At 43.5% G+C, this 23922-nt stretch overlaps 1 protein-coding gene across 10 annotated transcripts in view; it reads left to right on the plus strand.

The window, feature by feature from the left end:
* The window catches only part of adgrb1a (adhesion G protein-coupled receptor B1a), a 214979-nt gene that overhangs the window by 169096 nt on the left and 21961 nt on the right, over positions 1–23922 (plus strand). For 6 of the 10 annotated variants that reach the window (XM_038288401.1, XM_038288392.1, XM_038288394.1 and 3 more), the window contains 6 exons: positions 3677–3779; positions 3869–4019; positions 4107–4176; positions 5193–5259; positions 11570–11655; positions 20789–20887. In XM_038288401.1, the coding sequence (XP_038144329.1) occupies positions 3677–3779; positions 3869–4019; positions 4107–4176; positions 5193–5259; positions 11570–11655; positions 20789–20887 (576 nt within the window). Of the gene's footprint in view, positions 1–3676; positions 3780–3868; positions 4020–4106; positions 4177–5192; positions 5260–11569; positions 11656–14493; positions 14554–20788; positions 20888–23922 lie in introns of all 10 variants that reach the window. The other 4 variants (XM_038288398.1, XM_038288399.1, XM_038288402.1 and 1 more) reach the window with 2 other exon arrangements.

A 23922-nucleotide genomic window follows, 5' to 3' on the forward strand; every position in this document is an offset into this window, starting at 1 on the left:
GGCTGGTCATTGGCTGGTCATTTTCTGGTCCTTGGCTGGTCCTTTGCTGGTCCTTTGCTGGTCCTTGGCTGGTCCTTGGCTGGTCCTTTGCTGGTCCTTGGCTGGTCCTTGGCTGGTCCTTGGCTGGTCCTTTGCTGGTTCTTGGATGGTCCTTTGCTGGTCCTTGGCTGGTCCTTGGCTGGTCCTTGGCTAGTTCTTGGTTGGTCCTTTACTGGTTCTTGGCTGGTCCTTGGCTGGTCCTTTGCTGGTTCTTGGCTGGTCCTTTGCTGGTCCTTGGATGGTCCTTGGATAGTCCTTTACTGGTCCTTGGCTGGTCCTTGGCTGGTTCTTGGTTGGTCCTTTGCTGGTTCTTGGCTGGTTCTTGGTTGGTCCTTGGCTGGTCCTTGGCTGGTCCTTGGCTGGTTCTTGGCTGGTTCTTGGTTGGTCCTTGGCTGGTTCTTGGCTGGATCTTGGCTGGTCCTTGGTTGGTCCTTGGCTGGTCCTTGGCTGGTCCTTGGCTGGTTCTTGGTTGGTCCTTGGCTGGATCTTGGCTGGTTCTTGGCTGGTCCTTCGCTGGTCCTTGGCTGGTCCTTGGCTGGTTCTTGGCTGGTTCTTGGTTGGTCCTTGGCTGGTCCTTGGCTGGTTCTTGGTTGGTCCTTGGCTGGTTCTTGGCTGGATCTTGGCTGGTCCTTTGCTGGTCCTTGGCTGGTCCTTGGCTGGTCCTTGGCTGGTTCTTGGTTGGTCCTTGGCTGGTCCTTGGCTGGTTCTTGGTTGGTCCTTGGCTGGTTCTTGGCTGGATCTTGGCTGGTCCTTTGCTGGTCCTTTGCTGGTTCTTGGCTGGTTCTTGGCTGGTCCTTGGCTGGTCCTTTGCTGGTTCTTGGCTGGTCCTTTGCTGGTCCTTGGATGGTCCTTGGATGGTCCTTTGCTGGTCTTTGGCTGGTCCTTGGCTGGTCCTTGGCTGGTTCTTGGTTGGTCCTTTGCTGGTTCTTGGCTGGTCCTTGGCTGGTCCTTTGCTGGTTCTTGGCTGGTCCTTTGCTGGTCCTTGGATGGTCCTTGGATGGTCCCTGGCTGGTTCTTGGTTGGTCCTTTGCTGGTTCTTGGCTGGTCCTTGGCTGGTCCTTTGCTGGTTCTTGGCTGGTCCTTTGCTGGTCCTTGGATGGTCCTTGGATGGTCCCTGGCTGGTTCTTGGTTGGTCCTTTGCTGGTTCTTGGCTGGTCCTTGGCTGGTCCCCTACAATTCCTTTTTAAACATCTAAAATATTTTTTCTGTCATGATTTGTGGACATTAGGATCTAAAGAGAAGCGCCATCTCCTGGTCAGACCCTGTAATTCAGTGAAAGGGTGGAGTCAGAGTAAAAAAATATGCAAGAGGGGGTCACTGCAGTGGCTGGAAGCTGGAGGGGATTCTGATTGGAGTTGCAGGGAAGTGGGCTGCCATTCAGCTGGCGTTTGACTGGAAGGGGCATTTTTGTATGGCTTCTACTGTACATCAAAATCCACAAAATGCTCTCGGCAGTCTGCACATCAGTCTTTTACTTTTTATCTCGACTGGAGCCACTTTGCTTGTCAGCCGCTAACTGCTGCTAAATAATCCACTCTGCTCCAGACTGGCATGGATTTGGGGCGACAGTGGCGTTGGATATACGAGTTTGCCCTGAAATGGAAGGGTTGACAGTTCAAGCCCCCAGCTTGGGCTTTCAATGTCGTTCTGTACGGCAGCCTGGCTTCTGCCAGTGAGCCCAGGGCAGCTGTGCCTACCACGTAGCTCACCACCATCAGTGAGTGCAGGAAGGACTGAATGTAGTGTAAAGTCTCCTGACTTGAAAAAATGCGATATAAGTTCATGAATTTACCATTTAAAGCAGGAAATAGAAACAGCTGCCTGTTTTAGAGCAGCAGGCAGTTTGTGTCGCTACAGAAAGTCAGGCTCATCTGAAGCGTGTGAAGTGATCTCTGCTCTAATTTACGGTCATTCGGGCAACAATGACAGAAGGGTTTTAACTTGAACTGAAAACACGTTTGAAGTTTCTTGTGTCTCTCTGTTGAGCTAGAAGAGGAGGGAAAGCAGATGTCATCTCTGAAGCTTCTACTGACCTGTTTTTGCCTCTACTTGGTGAAAGTGATGTGAGGTATCTAGGTCTGAAACAATCAGATAAATCTTGATTAATCGATTATTGAAATAAACGTCAACTTATTAATTTATTGATTAATAATTAACTGGAGAATAAAGACTCTAAAAAATTGCTTTAGCTGACAGAGTGACCCACTTAGAGCAGGAATTATACCAAAATTATAAAAGAAAATATATAAGTATTTTGCACTTAAGATTAAAACTTTTTTCGACTGTCAATCCGCTCTATACAGAACACCTGCGGTGGAAAAGTTTTAGTTTCACCTGGTTTAATTTAATAAAAAATCCATAAGGTATAGATCATTATCTATAACTAAAACCAATACGTTTGCGGTGATTTAAGGAATTTAATGAAAAATAATAATTTTCGTTGTGATCGCTGAGTCTGGGAGCGGCCATTTTTGCCCAAATATAGTAGCCCCTCCCTCCTGCCATCTTCCAGCAGTGACGTCACGGTGCGGTAAGCCTAGCGCCATTCTCCCCGCTTTCCAAGCTAAATCAATGGGAACTACTAGACACATCTGCAATCAACAACAATTATTGAAGATTTCCAGAGGACTTCACCATTGAAATTCACCAGAGCTATAGTGAAACTGACAATGCCCACGTGCATGGCAGCTGGATGCTGGAATACATTATTCCACCTTTCTGATTCCTGATCCTCCACGGACGGGTTGGTCGTTGGATCGCCAACTTGAAGAGGGAGGATTTGCCATCGAACTTCTGGCCAGAGAAAAAACCCGTAATATGTGGCCAACATTTGGAAGAAGAATGTTTTCAAGATGACTTGGATAATAGCGCGTTGTGACAAACACCAGATACAGCACTGGGACTTGATCAACAGCCGATACCGCACCGTGACGTCACTAACCAGTAGGTGGCAGTAGTGTTCTTTGACAAACATGGATGCCTCCAGTAAAACACATTCACATGAAAATTACTCTGAATTAAAAACACTGATTATTTATTGAACAGGATGGAAGAATTTCAGATTTAAAGAACTTTCAGACGTTTTAACTCTGAATATGACCAGAGTTTTCCTTTAAGGAACCTTTGGCTATCTGATTATTCTTCAATCAATCAAATAAACAATCGACAGATTGAACGAATTGCAAAGTAATCCTTAGTTGCAGCGCTAGCGGTATCGCTGTTAGACCGGTTCCCTCCACTGGGAACTGCATCCCACAGTCAGAAGGACTGGATGCTTTCCGAGGCTCTATTTGCTCTGATTCCTAGGTACTCTTCTTTAGAAAACCCTTTTTATATCTTAGCTTCTTGCGTTTCTACTCAAAAAAAGGAAGAAACTTTGCCGTTTCTGCCCCCTTGGCTCAGGATGAGCTCTGGTCTGAAAGTCCTTCTCTGTCTGAAGAAACAACCACAAGAAATCCTTTCATTTCAATGAATCTTTCCTTTGGTTAAATAAACACCTGATAAGATGATAATGAACCATTTCCCAGGTGAACGGAGCTCTGGGTGCTTGGATCTGGAGTCAGTCATTGACGGCGTCTCAAACCTTTTAACTGTAGTTTTGCTCTTCAGATGTTCTCTCTTCTCTCTCTTTCTGCAGGTACATCAGATCTGAGCGCTCCGTCATCCTCATCAACTTCTGCCTCTCCATCATCTCCTCCAACGCCCTCATTCTAATTGGACAGACCCAAACCAGGAACAAGGTTGGACCTGATGGGAGGCCATGTTTCCTGACCCAGTAAACAAGCGGACAGACGTTAACTGCAATCTCTCTCTCTCTCTGTGGTTTCAGATCTTATGCACCCTGATCGCAGCGTTTCTCCATTTCTTCTTCCTGTCCTCGTTCTGCTGGGTTCTGACGGAGGCCTGGCAGTCATACATGGCGGTGACGGGCCGCCTCAGGAATCGGATCATACGGAAGCGTTTTCTGTGTCTCGGCTGGGGTGGGATTTCCGACCTCTGTCTACTTCCTGCTCTGCTCTTCCTCCCTGAAAGTTAACATCCTTATTGCTGTTGCTCTTTCCTGCCAGGTCTCCCAGCTCTTGTCGTTGCCATCTCTGTAGGATTCACCAAGGCAAAGGGATATGGAACGCCAAGCTAGTAAGCATGTTTTCACATTGATTTAACAGTGTACAGCTCCTCTTTACTTATTCATTCAATTTAGTTTATTTACATTTCAATATGCCAATTCACATCATCTCAGGTCACTTTAGAGAGAATTCAACCAGATCATCCAGTCAGAATGATTAAAAGTTTTCTATCTAAAGAAAACCAGCTGATTGCATCGACTCAGAGGTAATCAGCTGTCAGTCAGAGGATGAAGAGAACAAATCCAGTTAGTCACAGTCAGAGAAACAGGACTACACTGGAAAACAGGCCAAGCTCCAACATCTAGAAACAAAGGTGTTGATGGCAGCAGCACAGCTGATATTTCTCTCCAGGATGGAGTCACAGCCAAACAGGAACAGACCAGATGAAGCTACTATGAGGAAAAGCAGAGAGAGCAGAACGTTAGAGATTGAACTAACAGATTCTGCAGAGTGGGAGAATAGAGATAGAATGAAGCAGAATGATGAAAAAGGGGTCCCTATGTCCTCCAGCAGTCTAAGCCTATAGCAGCACAAATGCAGAAAATAGTAAAGTATTTTTGATGTGTTATAAGAAAGTTAGAGCCAAGGAGAAATATCTATCTGGACTAAAATTCTCCCTCGCCTGGTCAGACTGTTAACACTCTACCTCCATCTACCTATCTACTTACCCAGCAGCTGGGCACACATCACTATGTTTTTTACTATAAGCTTTATAAGAGGGAACATTTTAAGCCTTGCATAATAAGAAGACAGGGTGTGCCTCAATGACTAAATTGGTAGCTGGTTCTACAGGAGAGGAGCCTGATATTAAAGCTGCAATGTTACACATGAGAAGGTTTATGTTTACGGCTTAATTAACCTTTTCTCTTCCTTTGTTTTATCCATATTTCATGTTCCTCCCTCTTATTTGCCGACACTTCTCTCATTCCTTCCTATTGCAACCCTCTCTGTTTCTGCCCCTTTCTCACCAACCCAAACATCCAACCATCTGGCTCCACTTTTCTTTCTCCTGCTGCCCTTTGGAAGCTGCTGGCTGTCCTTGGAAGGAGGGCTTCTCTATGCGTTTGTTGGACCTGCTGCAGCTGTAGTCTTGGTATTGTCTTTTCTTTTTGTGTATTTCCTCACTCTCAAACCTTCTTCATCAAAGCTAAGTTCATCATCGCCTGCAGCCACCGCCATATAACACATTATCACATTGAAACTGAATGCTTTGGGTTTTTTTGAGATGCATGTTTTGGACCAATTTACCATAGACATCCTCGGCTGTTTGTATGTGGATGAGATTTAAACACATTATTTCCATAAATGCTTCAGGAATTGAGAAAAACAAAGAAGGCAGCTTTTGACCCAGGCCTTTAAACTGGTAATGGCCTATAATTTCACAGGATCTCTGGTTTTGCAAGTTTTCATCAGTTTGTTTGTGGGTCCGTCATGGTAAATTGATGCCCAAACCCCAAACACATTTTTTCTCCACCATAAGTTCCCTTTAATGACTAAAACACAGAATATTTAAAGCTGTTTTAATTGATGAACGGATGAACTATTAATCGTTAACTATATTAAGAAAAACCTAAAAGTAAGCTTAGAAAATAGGCCTACTGTAAGCACCTGTAACCAATGGAAACCACCATTTATTCTAGAAGAAAAAGAAAAATTGTTCCTTTTTTCGTTTTTGTTAAATTGTTTTCTCGATTACTTATGAATGTGTAAAAATCAACTGCACTACAGGCAATATGTCAGACCTACGTTTTTGCCTTAATGCTTCGTTAAATGCTGCACTAGATGCATCAGTAAATGCTTCATAAAATGCCCTAGCAAAATGCTTCATTAAATGCCTCTTTAAATACTTAATTGAATGCCTATTTAAAAGTCTCAATAAGTGCCTTAGTGCATTCTTCATTTAATGCCTCATTATATGCTTCAGTAGATTCTTAATTAAATGCCTTATTAAATGTGTCATTCAATTCTCCACTATAAATGCCTCAGTAAATGCCTCAGTATGTTCTCCATCAAATGCCTCAGTAAATGCCTCAGAAAGATGCCTCATTTGATTACTCAGTAGATTCTTAATTAAATGCTTCATTAAATGTATCATTCAATTCTTCACGATAAATGCCTTAGTAAATACCTCAAAAAGATGCCTCATTTGATGCTTCAGTACAAGCTTCATTAAATGCTTCATTAAATGTAATTTAATTCCTCACTATAAATGCCTCAGTAAATGCCTCATTAAATACCTCGATATTTATTTCATTAAATGTCTCCGTATGCTCTCCATTAAATGCCCTTTAATGTGTCATTAAATTCCTCATTAAATGCTTCAGCAAAAGTTTAATTAAATACCTCAGTTGATGCTTCATTAAATACTTCTGTAAATCTCTCTTTAAATGCCCCAGTACACTCTAAATCAAATGTCTCAGTAAATGCTTCATTAAATTCTTCAGTGTTACCTAAGCTTGACCGCTCTAACCAAAATGCCAGTGCAGGAACTTTGCTTCCTAAAATGTGGCAGAAGTGAACCCCTTTGCACGACTGATCCTCCGTAGATCACCTGCAGCACACAGACCTGACAGACCAACATTCACTGAAATTAAACAAGGAAATTAGAGTTTTTTTTTATGCAGGAAATGCAAAGAAAAACATTTCTGCCAAACTCATTTGGTTTCAGAGGAGCTACAGTACATAGCTTTTTCACGTCCTTAGAGACCATCCAGACCATGCAGGCGTTTAGAGACCATCCAGACCATGCAGACGTTTAGAGACCATCCAGACCTTACAGACGTTTAGAGACCATGCAGATGTTTGGAGACCATCCAGACCTTACAGACATTTAGAGACCATCCAGACCATGCAGACGTTAAGAGACCATCCAGACCATGCAGAAGTTTAGAGACCATCCAGACCTTAAAGACGTTTAGAGACCATCCAGACCATGCAGAAGTTTAGAGACCTTACAGACGTTTAGAGACCATCCAGACCTTACAGACGTTTAGAGACCATGAAGATGTTTGGAGACCATCCAGACCTTATAGACATTTAGAGACCATCCAGACCTTACAGATGTTTAGAGTCCATCCAGACCATGCAGAAGTTTAGAGACCATCCAGACGTTTAGAGACCATGCAGATGTTTGGAGACCATCCAGACCTTACAGACATTTAGAGACTATCCAGACCTTACAGACGTTTAGAGACCATGAAGATGTTTGGAGACCATCCAGACCTTATAGACATTTAGGGACCATCCAGACCTTACAGTGGTTTAGAGTCCATCCAGACCATGCAGAAGTTTAGAGACCATCCAGACCTTACAGACGTTTAGAGACCATGCAGATGTTTGGAGACCATCCAGACCTTACAGACATTTAGAGACTATCCAGACCTTACAGATGTTTAGAGACCATCCAGACCATGCAGACGTTTAGAGACCATTCAGACCTTACAGACGTTTAGAGACCATGCAGATGTTTGGAGACCATCCAGACCTTACAGACATTTAGAGACCATCCAGACCTTACAGACGTTTAGAGACCATCCAGACCATGCAGAAGTTTAGAGACCATGCAGACATTTAGAGACCATCCAGACTATGCAGACGTTTAGAGACCATGCAGATGTTTGGAGACCATCCATACCTAACAGACATTTAGAGACCATCCAGACCTTACAGATGTTTAGAGACCATCCAGACCATGCAGACGTTTAGAGACCATCCAGACCTTACAGACGTTTAGAGACCATGCAGATGTTTGGAGACCATCCAGACCTTACAGACATTTAGAGACCATCCAGACCTTACAGACGTTTAGAGACCATCCAGACCATGCAGATGTTTGGAGACCATCCAGACCTTACAGACATTTAGAGACCATCCAGACCTTACAGACGTTTAGAGACCATCCAGACCATGCAGACATTTAGAGACCATCCAGACTATGCAGACGTTTAAAGACTATCCAGACCTTACAGACGTTTAGAGACCATGCAGATGTTTGGAGACCATCCAGACCATGCAGACGTTTAGAGACCATCCAGACCATGCAGACGTTTAAAGACCATCCAGACCTTACAGACGTTTAGAGACCATGCAGATATTTGGAGACCATCCAGACCATGCAGATGTTTAGAGAACATGCAGATGTTTAGAGACCATCCAGACCTTACAGACATTTAGAGACCATCCAGACTATGCAGACGTTTAAAGACCATCCAGACCTTACAGACGTTTAGAGACCATGCAGATGTTTGGAGACCATCCAGACCATGCAGACGTTTAGAGACCATCCAGACCTTACAGACATTTAGAGACCTTGCAGATGTTTGGAGACCATCCAGACCTTACAGACATTTAGAGACCATCCAGACCTTACAGACGTTTAGAGACCATCCAGACCACGCAGACGTTTAGAGACTATCCAGACCTTACAGACGTTTAGAGACCATCCAGACCTTACAGATGTTTAGAGACCATCCAGACCATGCAGACGTTTAGAGACCATCCAGACCTTACAGGCGTTTAGAGACCATGCAGACGTTTAGAGACCATGCAGACCTTACAGACGTTTAGAGACCATCCAGACCATGCAGACGTTTAGAGACCATCCAGACCTTACAGACGTTTAGAGACCATCCAGACCTTACAGACGTTTAGAGACCATCCAGACCATGCAGACGTTTAGAGACCATCCAGACCTTACAGACGTTTAGAGACCATGCAGACGTTTAGAGACCATCCAGACCTTACAGACGTTTAGAGACCATCCAGACCATGCAGACGTTTAGAGACCATCCAGACCTTACAAACGTTTAGAGACCATGCAGACGTTTAGAGACCATCCAGACCTTACAGACGTTTAGAGACCATCCAGACCTTACAGACGTTTAGAGACCATGCAGATGTTTGGAGACCATCCAGACCTTACAGATGTTTGGAGACCATCCAGACCATTAAGGTAATGAAGATGTACTTTTAGGTTTTGATTGTCACCAACATCAGGACCGGCCCAAATGTTCAGATGGGTGCATGCCTGATTATAATCCATCCCATGTGGTCAATATGTGTGAATATGGCAGACAGAGGGAGGATTTATTCGGTTTTCTCATGGCTGAGTCGGAAGACATCTTTATATAAACAGTTTCTATCCAGACAAGAGGAAACAGGAGAGACGTCAGTCTTTTTAAGTGATCTACAATGAACATCTGAAGAAGGACAGCTGTCATCCTGCCGGTTCAGAATTCAACCCTTTATTCATCACTGTGTAGACTAGTCAGATTCATGGATGGACCACTGGTGACCCTCTGGCCAGTCTCTGTAAACTGGTTTCATTGGTCCACAGTGACTCTGGTTTGTTTCGGCTCCTCTGTCATTCTAGCTCGGTACAATTTCTGGATTCCGATCAAATAGTTTTCTTCATTTGGAGAATTTAGAAACCATGAGAACTGGTGATCAGCACTAGCTGGAATATTCCAGAAGGTGAGTAAATTTCGGCTCCCAGGAAGAGGAAATAGTGAGAAAAAGAGGAAAATCCTCAGAGGACGAACTGAAGCGTTAAAAAGCTCTCGATTCTCTACTTTTCCATTTTCCTCTACTCTGTCTGCATGATTTAACATCTGTTTCTCTTTCTTCTTCTATAGCTTCATTCTCCATTATGTCCCCCCCCCTTTTTTTTCTGCCTAATTGCTCCTTTGTTTTTTGCTGGGTGTTTTTATCGCTCAACTTTCATTTGTTTTAAGTTCCTACATTTTAGTAATTGCTTTCAGTTTTCATGTTTCCCTGTTTTTTTCCTCAGTCTTTGTGTGCTGACTGTTTCTCCTGTTTAAACATGTCAGGATATGAATGTTTAACTGGTGCGGTCGAGGGAATGTGTGGCTGCATGTCTGCCTAAGGATCTTTACCAGTTGGACAAAAAAAACAGACTCCAGTTACCTTAATTATTTTATTTTACTACAAATCATCGACAGAACTTGGTACACTGGTGGGTCAGACGACCTTTGACCTTTGATAGATCTAGACCTTCTGAAAAAGTCAAGCAGGCTTTATGGAACCATTACAGCTTAGATCAATCTACCAGGAGCTCCGACCAGAACCAGGACACGGATCACATCAGAGCTGTTCCTAAATCGCTGCCATGTCTCCCTGATGTCAAACAGTAGATTTTCTGCTGTTTATCTGGGACTAAATCTGTTGGTATAAACCGTGCAGAACCAGAACCAAATGAGAACAGGCAGAATCCCCGTCATATCCCAGTAAATCGGATTATTATCGATCACGCATTTAAGTTTATTTTAAACTTTAAAACATTTTATTCCCTCAGACTGAGGTTTTCAAGTTCAGCATTAACTTTCCATTGATTGTACTGAAAAGATTAGTGAATGATCCTTTTAATAAACAGGTCAGTTCTTCACAATCAGCTCAGAAAGTCACTGATGACAACAGCTTCACTCTCCATGGTGCTGAAAATGTTATCAGACCCTCACTAACAAACCATCTTTAGTTTGTGTTGCAACAGAGAACACCATCCCATCACCCCAAGCACTGAGACGTTTAACCCCTGACCTTCTGCCTCTCATGTCCAGTTTTCCCTAAAGATGAAAGCCCAAACTATTCTAGAATAGAAAATAGTTATTCAGAGAAGTTATTTATCTAGAAATGATTAAAACATTTGCCTGTATTGTTATAAATGTGCTCAGAGTATCAGTGACCTCTCCTCTCTCTGAGTGAAACCAGCAGATCCAGATCATCTGTGCCTGGTAGAGCAGCTCCCAGTCTGCAGTGAGGGCCCTCAGGCCGGCCACTGACCGCTTATTTACCGCTAATGTCTGGAAATCCAGCTCTGCGCCACAGCTGGACCTTCCTTCCTGATTTGTTTCTTTCAGGCCTTTTTCATCCTATAATGATGAAACACTATTCTAGAAAAATAAAGGTCAGATCCTAGATAAATCTATAAATCCAGGTGTAATGTTGACGCTGTGGCCATAAAATAAGGTTAATGAGGCTGTCTGTAGGCGGCGAGAACCATGTTTGATGTCCTGTTCTAACCGCGGTCCTCTGGCCTCCGGGTCGCTCAGACCGCCTCTGTGGCTGAGTTTAGCTGTCCTGTACTCTGACCGCTATCAGATCACGCCTGCTGTTTGGGGGACATCCATCCATCTCCTGCATGCTCTCTGTTGGTTTTCCATCCTTCACGTCTTAATGTCTGTCGCTGCATTTCACGATTGTCACTAAATTTAAACGAGATGCACTTCAGAAAGAGTGAACAGGTTTAGCTGCTGATGTGCATGCCGCTGTCGTAGTGGTGAACGCCACCGTCATCATCATCATCCTCTCTACAGTGCTGCTGCATGCTTTGAACTATGACAAGTGCCTTTACTCTGCTTTAACTCTGTGCTTCTTGTCTTCGGCAGGTTAACATGGTTATTGGGATTCTCGTTTTTAACAAACTGGTCTCCAAAGACGGCATTACTGATATGAAACTAAAGGAGAGGGCGGGGTATGCCTTAAAGCACACTTTCCTTATTCTGGGTGACCTCTAACCAGCCCGGCTGCTAATGGGGGGGTGGGCTGAATTGGCTAAAGTCGACCACCTGATTGGTGCGATCCAACCGGCCGGACGTGACAGAGGAAAGGAAGCGGTCTGGTTAATGGTCCTCACAGACTGACTCATCTCATTGCTTTCTGTTGTTTCTCCTCCAGCTGCTCTTTGTTTGCAGGTGTTGCTCTGAATCCATCCACTTCCCAACCCTGCTTCTGTTTCTCTCTTTAGTAAAGGGGATCAGGGTGCAAAAACCAGTTATCTCTGCTTCCGCTTTCTGTTCTTCGGGTCCGAATGCTTCTGATTATACATCAGTAAATAGTTTGGAGTGTTTTGTTTTTTATTAAAAAAGGTTTTGATATAGCACCGCTCCTGCTGACTAATATTGAAGCTTTCACTGAAAATACTTTCTAAAAATAAGTAAAGATTTCTACTGTGTTTGCTTTTAATGTGTGCAGGAAAATAAGACGATTTGCCAATGGGACGAGTTTTTCCCCCTTAAAATAAAGCAAGGAAATGCAATGCACATAAAATAAGATAATCCTCTTTTTATTATTTATTTTCATTTTGCAAATTGTCTTTCCTGCCTGCTGAAATTAAGGGAAAATGTGTTTATTTAAAGAAAAAAAGATGATTACAATATTTGCAGGAATTGTACACAAAACTACTGACTGATATTCATCCTAAGAGTCTTAGGACTGTTTTTCTTTCAAATTTCCTTCAGATTTTCTTTGAGCCACATATGAAACCATGTGATCCACATTAAATGCGAGATAGACTCTCCTCTTAAAGTCCAAAACATTAAGCCTGTCTTAATGTGTGTCCCTAAGAGGCGTTAGCTAGGCTAAGATAAGGGTTAGCTGTGGATGTGTCGATGCTGGATGCAGTGTGCGAAATACCTGTCAATATTTGGGGGGGTCCCCATCTCCCGATTGTTGCGCAATACCGATCTAAATTTTCTCAATATGCAGTAGGCCTATAACATTACAAAGTCAAGTCAGCTTTAATGTCAATTCTTCAGATTCACCAGACATACAAGGACTCGAGAGGACGTTCGTTTCTCTTTCACCAACAGTGAAACCGATAAAGTGCACAACAGATAAGATCAGCTCCTAATACTAAAATTTAAACATTCAATTTCACAATAAAATATAAAATGTATAAAATATAAAATATGCAATACTTATGCTAGTGCAAAAAGGCAGATGGTAATGGCAGCAGAAAAATTATTATTATTACCAATTATGTAAGATACATTTGTAACAGTAACAGTGCAAAATAACAGTAAATAAATATAGTATTAATAGTAGTGCAGGAGACAGAGCATATTTGTGAATAAAGGTTTTGAATTTTAATACTGGACATGTTGAGCTTAAAAACATTTTAGTGACCATTAGCGACAAAAAAATAATTTACGTCCTGCCCTCACTCTTAGCTTAGCAGTTAGATAACCATCATTTGCAATAACCACACCGTTAGCCTTTTCTTTGGATTTATTGGCTGGTATAGATGGATGAATGAATGGTAAAACTGAAACAAAGAAATAATGTGCATAAGTCTTTGTGTAAACAGGCACAATTCTCCTAAATAATAAACTTAACATATTCCCTGAATACATACAGAAACACATAATGACATAAACAACATGTTAACAGTAGCCGCTAGTTAGCGCGTATGCTAACTATTTTTGACACAATTTAAGACCCGCCCTTAAATTTTGCTTTTGAGGCTTTCAGGGGGTCTCATGGGTTAAACGGGGGGGTTGAGCCCCCCCGGACCCCCCCGTATTTCGCACTCTGGCTGGATGGTTTGTCTGGTCTATTGGACCATGTGACGTGTACAGCACAGTTGATTCGGCTTTTTTGTCAGACAAGCTTCCGATTCAGCTCAAAGTGATTTTTCTCTGCGGGCCTCAGTCTACGATAAAAGCCTGATTGAGGTTTATTTCAGCAGCTGGTGGAAGCAAACATCGACTGCTGAGAATCTACTGAACCTGAAGGTCTGGTTACCAAACTGGTTTTTAAAAAGATACCAGGATTGAAGTTTTTGAGTTTGTTTTGAGTGTGGAGCAGCAGTTTCTTCACCAAAATAAAGTCCTTGCCTGGAGAGGGGTTTGCATGTTCCTTTGTGTGTATATGGATCCTCCCTGGTTGCTCCAGGTTCATCCTACAAACTGCGCTATGACCCAATGGCCTCCTTAAATTGCCCTTTATGTAGTCTGTCTTCTACCTTCCAGGATTAGAGGCAAACTACAGCTTTCATGAAAACATCACCTAGAAAAATTTGAATCTTCTATGACAACAAAAAAAAGAAGGACCCCTCCCTCTTTGACTCCCCTGTTCTCCACCAGGATCTAAAGCTAAAAACCTTCACACATTAAGCACAGTGTGTCCTATTTGGTCCTCAAGTTCTTAATTTTCCATAAGCAAACTTCAGGAGTCAGCCAGGTCCGGTCTGTCGTGATCCGGTCTCAGTGTGGGGCGGCAGCGGTACTCGGGTCTCCACATTAGAGGCTAAAATGGCACTTCTGTTGGACATAAACTGTGTTTAGAGTTCTGTTTGGACTTTTAGCTTTGCTCTGTTGGTTATTGATCAGAAGCGACATACACCCTGATTCCCTTTACTCCTCGGGCTGTTTTCCATCTCCATTAGCATTGTTGGTTCATTCAACTGTTTCTGTTTGTTTCTCTCTCTCTGAAAAGTTTGTTGCTTTTTTCCAATGATCTCTCTGTTCACTGTGTCGTTCTGCTGTCTGAAATGTTTGAGTTTGCACAGAATCCCCTCTCTCTCACTCAGGGCTCTCCAGTCAGGAACACTTCAGTCTCAGACGCCCCCTCCCATCTCAGCAGTGATTGGGTAAAAATTTCTGCCCATCCCACTCTCCTCTTTAATGCGACCAGCTTCAAAGCAGCTGATTCCTCTAGCGAGCGCCTCTGATTGGCTAACTGTTTCCTTCCTGTTCTCACTCCTCCTGCCTCCTTTCAGCTGATAGACCCTAACGCTGCTGTAGGACCTGATCTTTTCTCCACTGCTTTTAGAGAATTTTCCTGTCAGTAACCAATAGGAGTCCTATTTATTTTCTGTCCATATTTCTCATTGGAGTGATTTTTCTGAATGAAATGATGGCTGTGTGTCCGTGTTTATGCTTGCTCTTTAGCACCTGCTGTATTTACCAGCCTTCTAACGACAGGCAGGACGTAATCCACCAAACGTGACGAACCCCTGATGTTAATGTTAGTGGTGGGTTTAAAGGTATAGTGTAAATTAAATTAGGCATAAATGCAGTAAATAGACGTTTGACAGTTTATATAAAGTCCTACTATAGGTAGAAATGGACCATGTTTATTCAGGCAGTTTGTTTCCTCATTTGAAGCTTTTACTGAAGAAAACAAAAACATACTATTGTGTTGTTGTTTGAGCCCTAACCAGAAAACGGATCAATACCAGTATCCAACTTCAGACCTTTTTTGCACTAGATTAATTTTTACTCATATTTGTTGTTTTTTTTTATACAGGGATAAAAAAAAACAGCAGAAACGTCCAAGAAAATCCATTCTTATATTGCTGATGGCCAGTTTGCAGAAACGCGAAGTTAGCTGCCCCACCTGTCTGCGTGCAGGTGGGGCAGCTAACCCAGCAAATGCATTACTTCGCGTGGTTGGAGCACACGACCCATTGAACGGAGGCCTTAGTCCTCGACGCAACCGACCCGGGTTCGAATCAGACCTGTGGTCCTTTGCGGCATGTCCCCCCACCTCTCTCATACCCCCCTATCAGTCTACTGTCAGAAAAAGCAAGCCACAAGTGCCGCAAAAACTTTTTTAAAAATAAGACACGCCTTTAGCTAATAGAGGGACACATTTTTGCCCAAAATATATAAACATTTTGCATTTAAGATAAATAAAAACACGTTTCCATCTGTTTTCTATCCAGAACTCTTTAAATGGAAAGAGTTTCACCTGGTTTAATTTCATAAAAAGGCAAGGCAAGGCAAAGCACATTTATTTGTATAGCACAATTCAGTACAAAGACAATGCAAAGTGCTTTACATCATTAAAATATAGGAAAATAAAACAGAATCAAAGCAAGTAGGAAAAAATTAAAAAATAAATAAAATAAGATTAAAAAATGCAGCAACAAACAAGAATATTACAAAATAATTGGACTAAAGAAAAAATGTTTTAGTTGAACTGTTTAACTAGAACAGTGGAAGGCAATCCTAAACAAATGTGTTTTTAGTCTTGATTTAATGGAACTCAGGCTTTCCGCACTTTTCCAGTTTTCTGGAAGTTTGTTCCAGATAAGTGGAGCATAGGAACTAAATTCTGCTTCTCCATGTTTAGTTCTGGTTCTAGGTCTGCAGAGCAGGCTGGAGCCAGAAGACCTGAGTGGTCTGGAGGGTTGATACACTGATAGCAAGTCTGTGATGCATTTAGGTGCTAAGCCATTCAGAGATTTATAGGCTAACAGAAGGATTTTAAAGTCTATTCTCTGAGATACAGGGAGCCAGTGGAAGGACTTTAGAACCGGGGTGATGTGCTCTACTTTCTTAGTCTTAGTGAGGACACGGGCAGCAGCGTTCTGGATCAGCTGCAGCTGTCTGATCCACTTTTTAGGCAGACCTGTGAAAACACCGTTGCAGTAATCAATTCGACTAAAAATAAACGCATGGATTCGTTTTTCCAGATCATGCTGAGACATTAGTCCTTTAATCCTGGAAATGTTCTTCAGGTGATAGAAAGCCCACCTTGTAATTGTCTTTAAATGCTTTTGGAAGTTCAAGTCTGAAAAAGTCTTCTTTGAGGAACCTTTGGCTTTCTGATAATTAATTGAAAAGTTATCGACAGATTAATTGAACCCCCTGTCAATTTTTGGTTGTTACATCTGCTCTCAAAGTCCAACTTTTATTTCCATGGAATAAAAGGAAGCTCCTCAGGCCTTTTTGTCTCATGGAATAAAAAAATATTTAAATATCGTTATTTGTTTTTTCTTTCTGTTTAGTGCGAAACAATCGAATAATGGTTTTCTCGGTTTACTCATTACAGTTTAAAAATGAAAATACTTTCATGTTTATGGTTTCCACTCGCGACCCCACTTGGGATTAAGCGTGTCCGAAAATGGATGGATTTTTATGGTTGTTTCTGTTTAGTAACAAACTGCCTTAATAACACGATGCAGGAATATATACGCATGTTTGGCGGATGGTGAGAAGCAACATTGTAGGTGAGTTTATTTGATATATGGGGGAAAATCAAGAAACATAAAAACTGGTAAATATAGAAATCTGATTCCATTTTAACAAGTCAGTAGTATTTTCTAATGGATTAATAATTACAGATAAAATGGCTTCTTACTCGATATTCTGACAGAAAGCTTTATTTTAATGAAATAAATGTGTGGTGTTGTTTGATGGACGTTGTCACAGTCATTGAGCCTTTCAGAATAATTGGCCCAACCTCTGCTGATTTCAGTGACTCTAGTCTTTTTAAAGTTGAAGCGAGTTTTGATGCTGTTGCCTATCTCCAGCTATCTACGGGCGAGAGGCGGGGTCCACCGTGGACGTTTTCAGGTCTGTGCTACAAACTGCAGGCAGCAGGATAATAAAAGCCAACATATTCTGCCGGCAGGTTTCTACATTTGAAGTTAATTTAGGCGTTAATAAACTGTTTCAGAGGAGTGATCATAGCGCTCTGCATCAGCAGTGCTGTGTCCGACTCCCTGCCAGCTCCCAGATCAGCTTCTGTGATTGGTTGATGTGGCGTGACCGGCAGCAAACATAACATTTTTTCCAACTCCACCATCTGCTGCTTGTGAAGTGTCTCAGATGCTCAGAAGCTAGTTAGGCGCTGCTGCTAGAGATGCGCTGCAGGAGCTTTGGATGCAACTTGATACACGTCAACTATACAATTTGCAAGTAAAACAGCTGCTTCTGTTGCTGAAAGTTTGTCCGGTGTGAACATATCATAAGGGGCGGGGCCTGAAGGACAAAGGTTGTACCCTATAGATGAATTTCGCTCGGAAAATACAGGTTTAGAATTACAAATACGAATTATATCTTTGCAACAAACCAAGTAAATCACAGATGAACGAGTATGAATCTACACCCCTGACGAAGCTGTTACACTCCTTACCAGTTGGTGGCAGTAATAAACTTGAAGCTGCTGTTAAACAATAAAAGAAGAAGGAGAAAACTAAACTATTGATGGATCGTTATATTATCATTATTAACGTAATGTGGGCACAGCCTGACTTTCAGTTGAATAGTTTTAAACATGGCAGTGTTGGTTTATTTATTTATTTTAATACCTGTGCTACTTCCAGTTAATACGGGATTAGATTTTGTACAATTTAGCCTTAAGAATAAATCTAACATGGGTTAATTATGGGTTCCATCTTTGATAATAGCCCAGCAAATGCATTACTTTCCAGCTGCACCTTTTTGGAGAATATTTAGATGCCATCCTTTCCACTGGACATGTCGTCTCATGTTTGGTTAGAAAGCCCTTAGATTTAGCGCTGATTGGTCAATGTTGCTTTGAAACAGCAAAGAGGAGAAGGAAGCTGTTAAATCTGCTGTATAGGGAGCCTGACTGGCCTCCATCCTGGACCTGCTGCCCTGCTCTGAACAGAAAACATGCTTAATGAAGCTAATTCCCTCGTCCAACATTTTATGAAGTGTCCAGTGGAATCTAAGGACTCCTCCCACTTTGGAGGATCCTGTCCCCTGAACACTGAAGTTAAAGTGGTTGGTAGAGTGAACAGGACAGGAGGTGATAATAAGAAAAACAAACTACTTCAACACTGCAGGCCAAACTTTAAGGCAGACTTTGGTCCTCTTTGGTTGGATATCTTTTGGAGCTCTTCACTCATTTATGTCCATCTTCATGTCAAATATTAAGATAGAGCTCTCTGTTTGGATAGTAACCCCCCAACCCCCCCTCCCCCCCGCAAGCTGTGTCGGCTGATGGCCAAATAGCTTTTTAATGGCACTGCCTCCAGTGCCAATTTAACAGCTCCCTTGCCCTTTTGGTAGAAATTGAATTTATTCCATCACATTATGTATTTTTTATTTGGTCGTCCTATTGCAAGAAATCGATTCCCTGAACTCTAATAGTGGTTTAGTGAAAGGCCACCTTGGAAGCTATTAGTTGGTTATTACCTTTCGATACTGGCCACCAAAAGTATTGATGTACCCAGAATTTTATAAAGTGAAGCTTTTGGATGTTTGAGATCATAACAGAGATTACATAAAAGTATTTGACATTGGGTTGTTTTTTTTTTAGAATATCTAGTCTAGACGGTGGTCTTCAGCAAATCTAGAGAAAGACTAAATAATTGGCTCTACTTTAGTAAATATTGGAAACAAACAAATAAACAAGCAATGCATTTCCAGAGTGAGCATCTGCCATTTATCACAGAGACAAAATGAATGGTTCAAATAAAGAAAACCAGACAGAAATTGACTTATTTTAACATTTAGAAATGACTCTTTTTTTTAATAGTGACACTGGTCTATGGTTGCAGCAGCTTAAGGATTGGCACATTGGGGGGTGGGGAGGGTGAGATCACAGCGCAGGCTGTCTGAGGTGAACGGGTGTTCTTCTCCTCATTGAACCAGATCAGGCAGTGAACAGAATCATTCAGTAATCCGGGTCATTCAGTGAACTGTGTCAGTAAGTAAACCTTTGTTAAAGATAGGTTCTGTGAATGCATCCTTGAAGCTCTATCTCTCCGGTTCTCTCCAGATCTTTCGGTGATGCGGATCATTCATTGAACCGGATCATTCAGTTAACTAGATCCATCAGTGATGCAGATCATTCATTGAACCGGTTCATTCAGTTAACTAGATCCATCAGTGATGCGGATCAAGTCAGTGAGCCGGATCATTCAGTAAAAACTATAATAAAAAAAAACCCGATCGGTCAGTGAACCAATCAGTCAGTGATCCGGAACAAGTCAGTGAACCTGATCCTTCAGTGAAGTGAATCAGTCAGTGAACCGGATCAGAAAGTGAACCGGATCAGTCAGTGAACTGGATTAGTCAGTGAACCGTATCAGTCAGTGAACCGGATCAGTCAGTGAACCTGATCGGTCGATGAACAGGATCATTCGATGAACCGGATCATTTGCTGAACTGGATCATTCGCTGAATCGGATCAGTTGCTGAACCGGATCAGTCAGTACAGCATGTTTGTCTCTTATAACCAGAATGTTTGAGCGTTTTTTATGTCCAGTTTTTTAGATTTAGCGTAGTGGCTTGCTACAGATCTAATTGGCCGATTGAAGAGGCCTTTCTCACTGAGGACTGAATGTTCCAACCTGATCTTTTGCTTGATCCATGTTTCACCTTATAGGATTGCACTTATTCTATGCATTAAAGTACATTTCGATCATAGCTATAGAGCTGTCCTTCCAGGTGCCTGAAGAAAACTGGTTTTACTCTCAACAAGATTTTTTACCTGGCTGGAATAGAGTTATTTTAAATGCTCGGGGTCGAAGTAGGAGCCTTCATCAGCTGCTATGTTTCCTTCTTCCTTCCATCTTAACGTTGTGCTTTAAGCTTGGACTCTTCATTGCATAAAAGTGAACAGATTTCGATTTTTAAATCCAAGAAATAACAAAAAAATTGGCAGCAAGAGTTGGTTCAGTAACCATGGTTCCCTTTTTAAGCCTGATGTTTATGAAGGAGGAAATCATCATTTAGCCTTATTCTTTGCTATATGTTTTTTGATTTAGCTTCTGCCTCGAACACAATCAGCACCTCGGCCACATGCTGTATGAAATAATCTAAGCTGATTTAGATCCACGGTACCCTCCTCCCAATATATTGGCTCCTGGAAGACAGAATAAGCGCTCCAGGGTCCTGACCTTTCCCTGACCTTCCCCTGACCTTTCCCTGTCCCTTTTACACTTCCAACCAAACACTTAGATAACTTCATGCTGGACTGTAGCCCTGAGAGAGAGACTGAGCGAGAACACTGTGTGTGTGTGTGTGGGGGTGTGTGATTCACACACATTTCAGTGTGAGTCTATGTGTAGGTGCACTTGTATCTGTTTGTGTATGTTACAGCGTGTTAATTTGACTTTGCAGTCAGATGACAGTGCCACTGTACAATATGACGCTCAAATGTGCCAAGTGTGGAGTTATCTCTTCGGCTGACGTTTCCACCACAGCTACCAGTAACGCCATGTTAGTCCCGCTAATTATTTTTACTGAACTCTTCTCTCCTTCCTCTGCTGTACGCTCTCCTTTTTCCTCACTTGACTCGTTTTCTGTCTTTCTCCTTCTGTCATTTTCTTTTTTTTCCAAACAATGCCCTTTGCAGTCAGGGTCCTGATATGTTCCTCCAAAGAAATCTTTTTAACTCTGTGATGTAAATGCCTATTCCTCTCTGTTAAATGACTGAATGAAAGTGTGTGTGTGTGTGTGTGTTTGTCTCATAAGAGTCACAAAGCTGTCAATAAGGAGGCCATGTTTGCAGAGAGGCCAGCCACACACAGTTATTATTTGTGTGTGTGCGCCTTGCTGTGATCCGTAAGTGCCTCAATTGATCACCTCTTTCTTTTTAACATCATTTTCCAACTTTAGCTTCTTTGACATTAAATCCTGTTCTAACTTGATGAGTTAGGTGTATGGTTTTCCTCATATTTGCAAAGCAAGCAGCTCTAGAGTCCAAATGTTGTCCAGAAATAGCTAATTCATATCTCCAGTGGTGTGCCTGAACAATTTCAACTAATCATTCCACCTCATAGTTTGTATGCTGACAACTCATGACCAGCAGGCATGTTTTTTTTGTGGAGTTAATGTGAGTGTGCCAAATATCTGCATCACAAACAAGCACATAGAGCTAGAACACATAGATAGTCCAGAAAAAGGCAGTTAGTAACAGGTTGACAACAGTGAAAAGTTTGGACACCTTTCCTTTCAAAACTTTTTTACTTCCATTTTCATCTGTAGATGAATTGATGGATTCTTCTGACCAAAATCGTAAGACCAGAAAAAAATTCACAAGTATTCAAATCTCCTTCTGCTGGATTGGAACTGAGCCATAAGATGAGTTTCAAATGCCAAAAGAATCAGAAGAGACAAAATAAACAGACGGAACTAATAACCGGAAAGATCATCAGCTGATCAAATGTTGAGCATAGAACTGAAAAGAAAAGAAATCAGTAGTCATACATCCATCGTTTTTCTTGACTTTGTTACTTAATAGAACATTGGGTGGCTTCCAGTTCTCACAACCGTTCTGTCGTTGCCTCTCCTTAGCCTTTGAAGGTCCATGTTGTCCAGGGTCCTGCCTCTATGCTGGTTGCCACCAGCCGCTGTCCAGGGTCCTGCCTCTTTGCCGGTTGCCACCAAGCGCTGTCCAGGGTCCTGCCTCTTATCCGGTTGCCACCAGGTGCTGTCCAGGGTCCTGCCTCTTTGCCGGTTGCCACCAGGCGCTGTCCAGGGTCCTGCCTCTTTGCCGGTTGTCACCAGGCGCTGTCCAGGGTCCTGCCTCTTTGCCGGTTGCCACCAGGCGCTGTCCAGGGTCCTGCCTCTTTGCCGGTTGCCACCAGGCGCTGTCCAGGGTCCTGCCTCTATGCTGGTTACCACCAGGCGCTGTCCAGGGTCCTGCCTCTTATCCGGTTACCACCAGGCGCTGTCCAGGGTCCTGCCTCTTATCCAATTGCCACCAGGTGCTGTCCAGGGTCCTGCCTCTTATCCGGTTGCCACCAGGTGCTGTCCAGGGTCCTGCCTCTTATCCGGTTACCACCAGGCGCTGTCCAGGGTCCTGCCTCTTATCCAATTGCCACCAGGTGCTGTCCAGGGTCCTGCCTCTTTGCCGGTTGCCACCAAGCGCTGTCCAGGGTCCTGCCTCTTATCCGGTTGCCACCAGGTGCTGTCCAGGGTCCTGCCTCTTATCCGGTTGCCACCAGGTGCTGTCCAGGGTCCTGCCTCTTTGCCGGTTGCCACCAGGCGCTGTCCAGGGTCCTGCCTCTTTGCCGGTTGCCACCAGGCGCTGTCCATGGTTCTACCTTTTTGCTGGTTGCCACCATGCGCTGTCAAGGGTCCTGCCTCTTTGCCGGTTGCTACCAGGCGATGTCCAGGGTCCTGCCTCTTTGCCGGTTGCCACCAGGCGCTGTCCAGGGTCCTGCCTCTTTGCCGGTTGCTACCAGGCGCTGTCCATGGTTCTACCTTTTTGCTGGTTGCCACCATGCGCTGTCAAGGGTCCTGCCTCTTTGCTGTTTGCCACCAGGTGCTGTCCAGGGTCCTGCCTCTTTGCCGGTTGCCACCAGGCGCTGTCCAGGGTCCTGCCTCTTTGCCGGTTGCTACCAGGCGCTGTCCAGGGTCCTGCCTCTTATCCGGTTGCCACCAAGCGCTGTCCAGGGTCCTGCCTCTTATCCGGTTGCCACCAGCCGCTGTCCAGGGTCCTGCCTCTTTGCCGGTTGCCACCAGGCGCTGTCCAGGGTCCTGCCTCTTTGCCGGTTGCCACCAGGCGCTGTCCAGGGTCCTGCCTCTTTGCCGGTTGCCACCAGGCGCTGTCCAGGGTTCTGCCTCTTTGCCGGTTGCCACCAGGCGCTGTCCATGGTTCTACCTTTTTGCTGGTTGCCACCATGCGCTGTCAAGGGTCCTGCCTCTTTGCTGTTTGCCACCAGGCGCTGTCCAGGGTCCTGCCTCCTTGCTGTTTGCCACCAGGCGCTGTCCAGGGTCCTGCCTCTATGCTGGTTACCACCAGGTGCTATCCATGGTTTTGCCTTTTTGTTTTTGCCAACAGGCGCTGTCCAGGGTTCTGCCTCTTTGTGGTTTTCCACCAAGCACTTGCCAGAGTCCTGCCTTATTGCTGGGTGCTACCAGGCGCTGTCCAGGGTTCTGCCTCTTTACTTATTGCCACAAGGCAATGTCCAGGGTCCTGTCTCCTTGCTGTTTTTCCAGCCGTTTAAATGATGCTGTCAGCGAGTTGGAATATTTTTCTTGTAAAAGCAAATATTTGTGCTTTTTCTGTCTGTGGTTGTCTCCAGTGACAAGCAGATCATTCTGCTTCTTGAACAGCACCAGCCCTTCTCTGTCCTGGAAAGGAACGGGTGGCCATCGCCATCCTAGGTGTAGCAGTGGTGATCCGCCCCCTTCAGAAAGCACCTACTGATATCACTTCCTCCACTTCCTCCACTTTAATTTCTACTCAGATATGAGGGAAAGGGGAACTTTTAGCAGCTAATCTGTTCTGGTCTTCGGCTGTGAGA

The sequence above is a fragment of the Cyprinodon tularosa genome, unplaced genomic scaffold, assembly GCF_016077235.1.
Source record: "Cyprinodon tularosa strain WSP-4 unplaced genomic scaffold, ASM1607723v1 ctg254, whole genome shotgun sequence".
Lineage (NCBI taxonomy): Eukaryota > Metazoa > Chordata > Actinopteri > Cyprinodontiformes > Cyprinodontidae > Cyprinodon > Cyprinodon tularosa.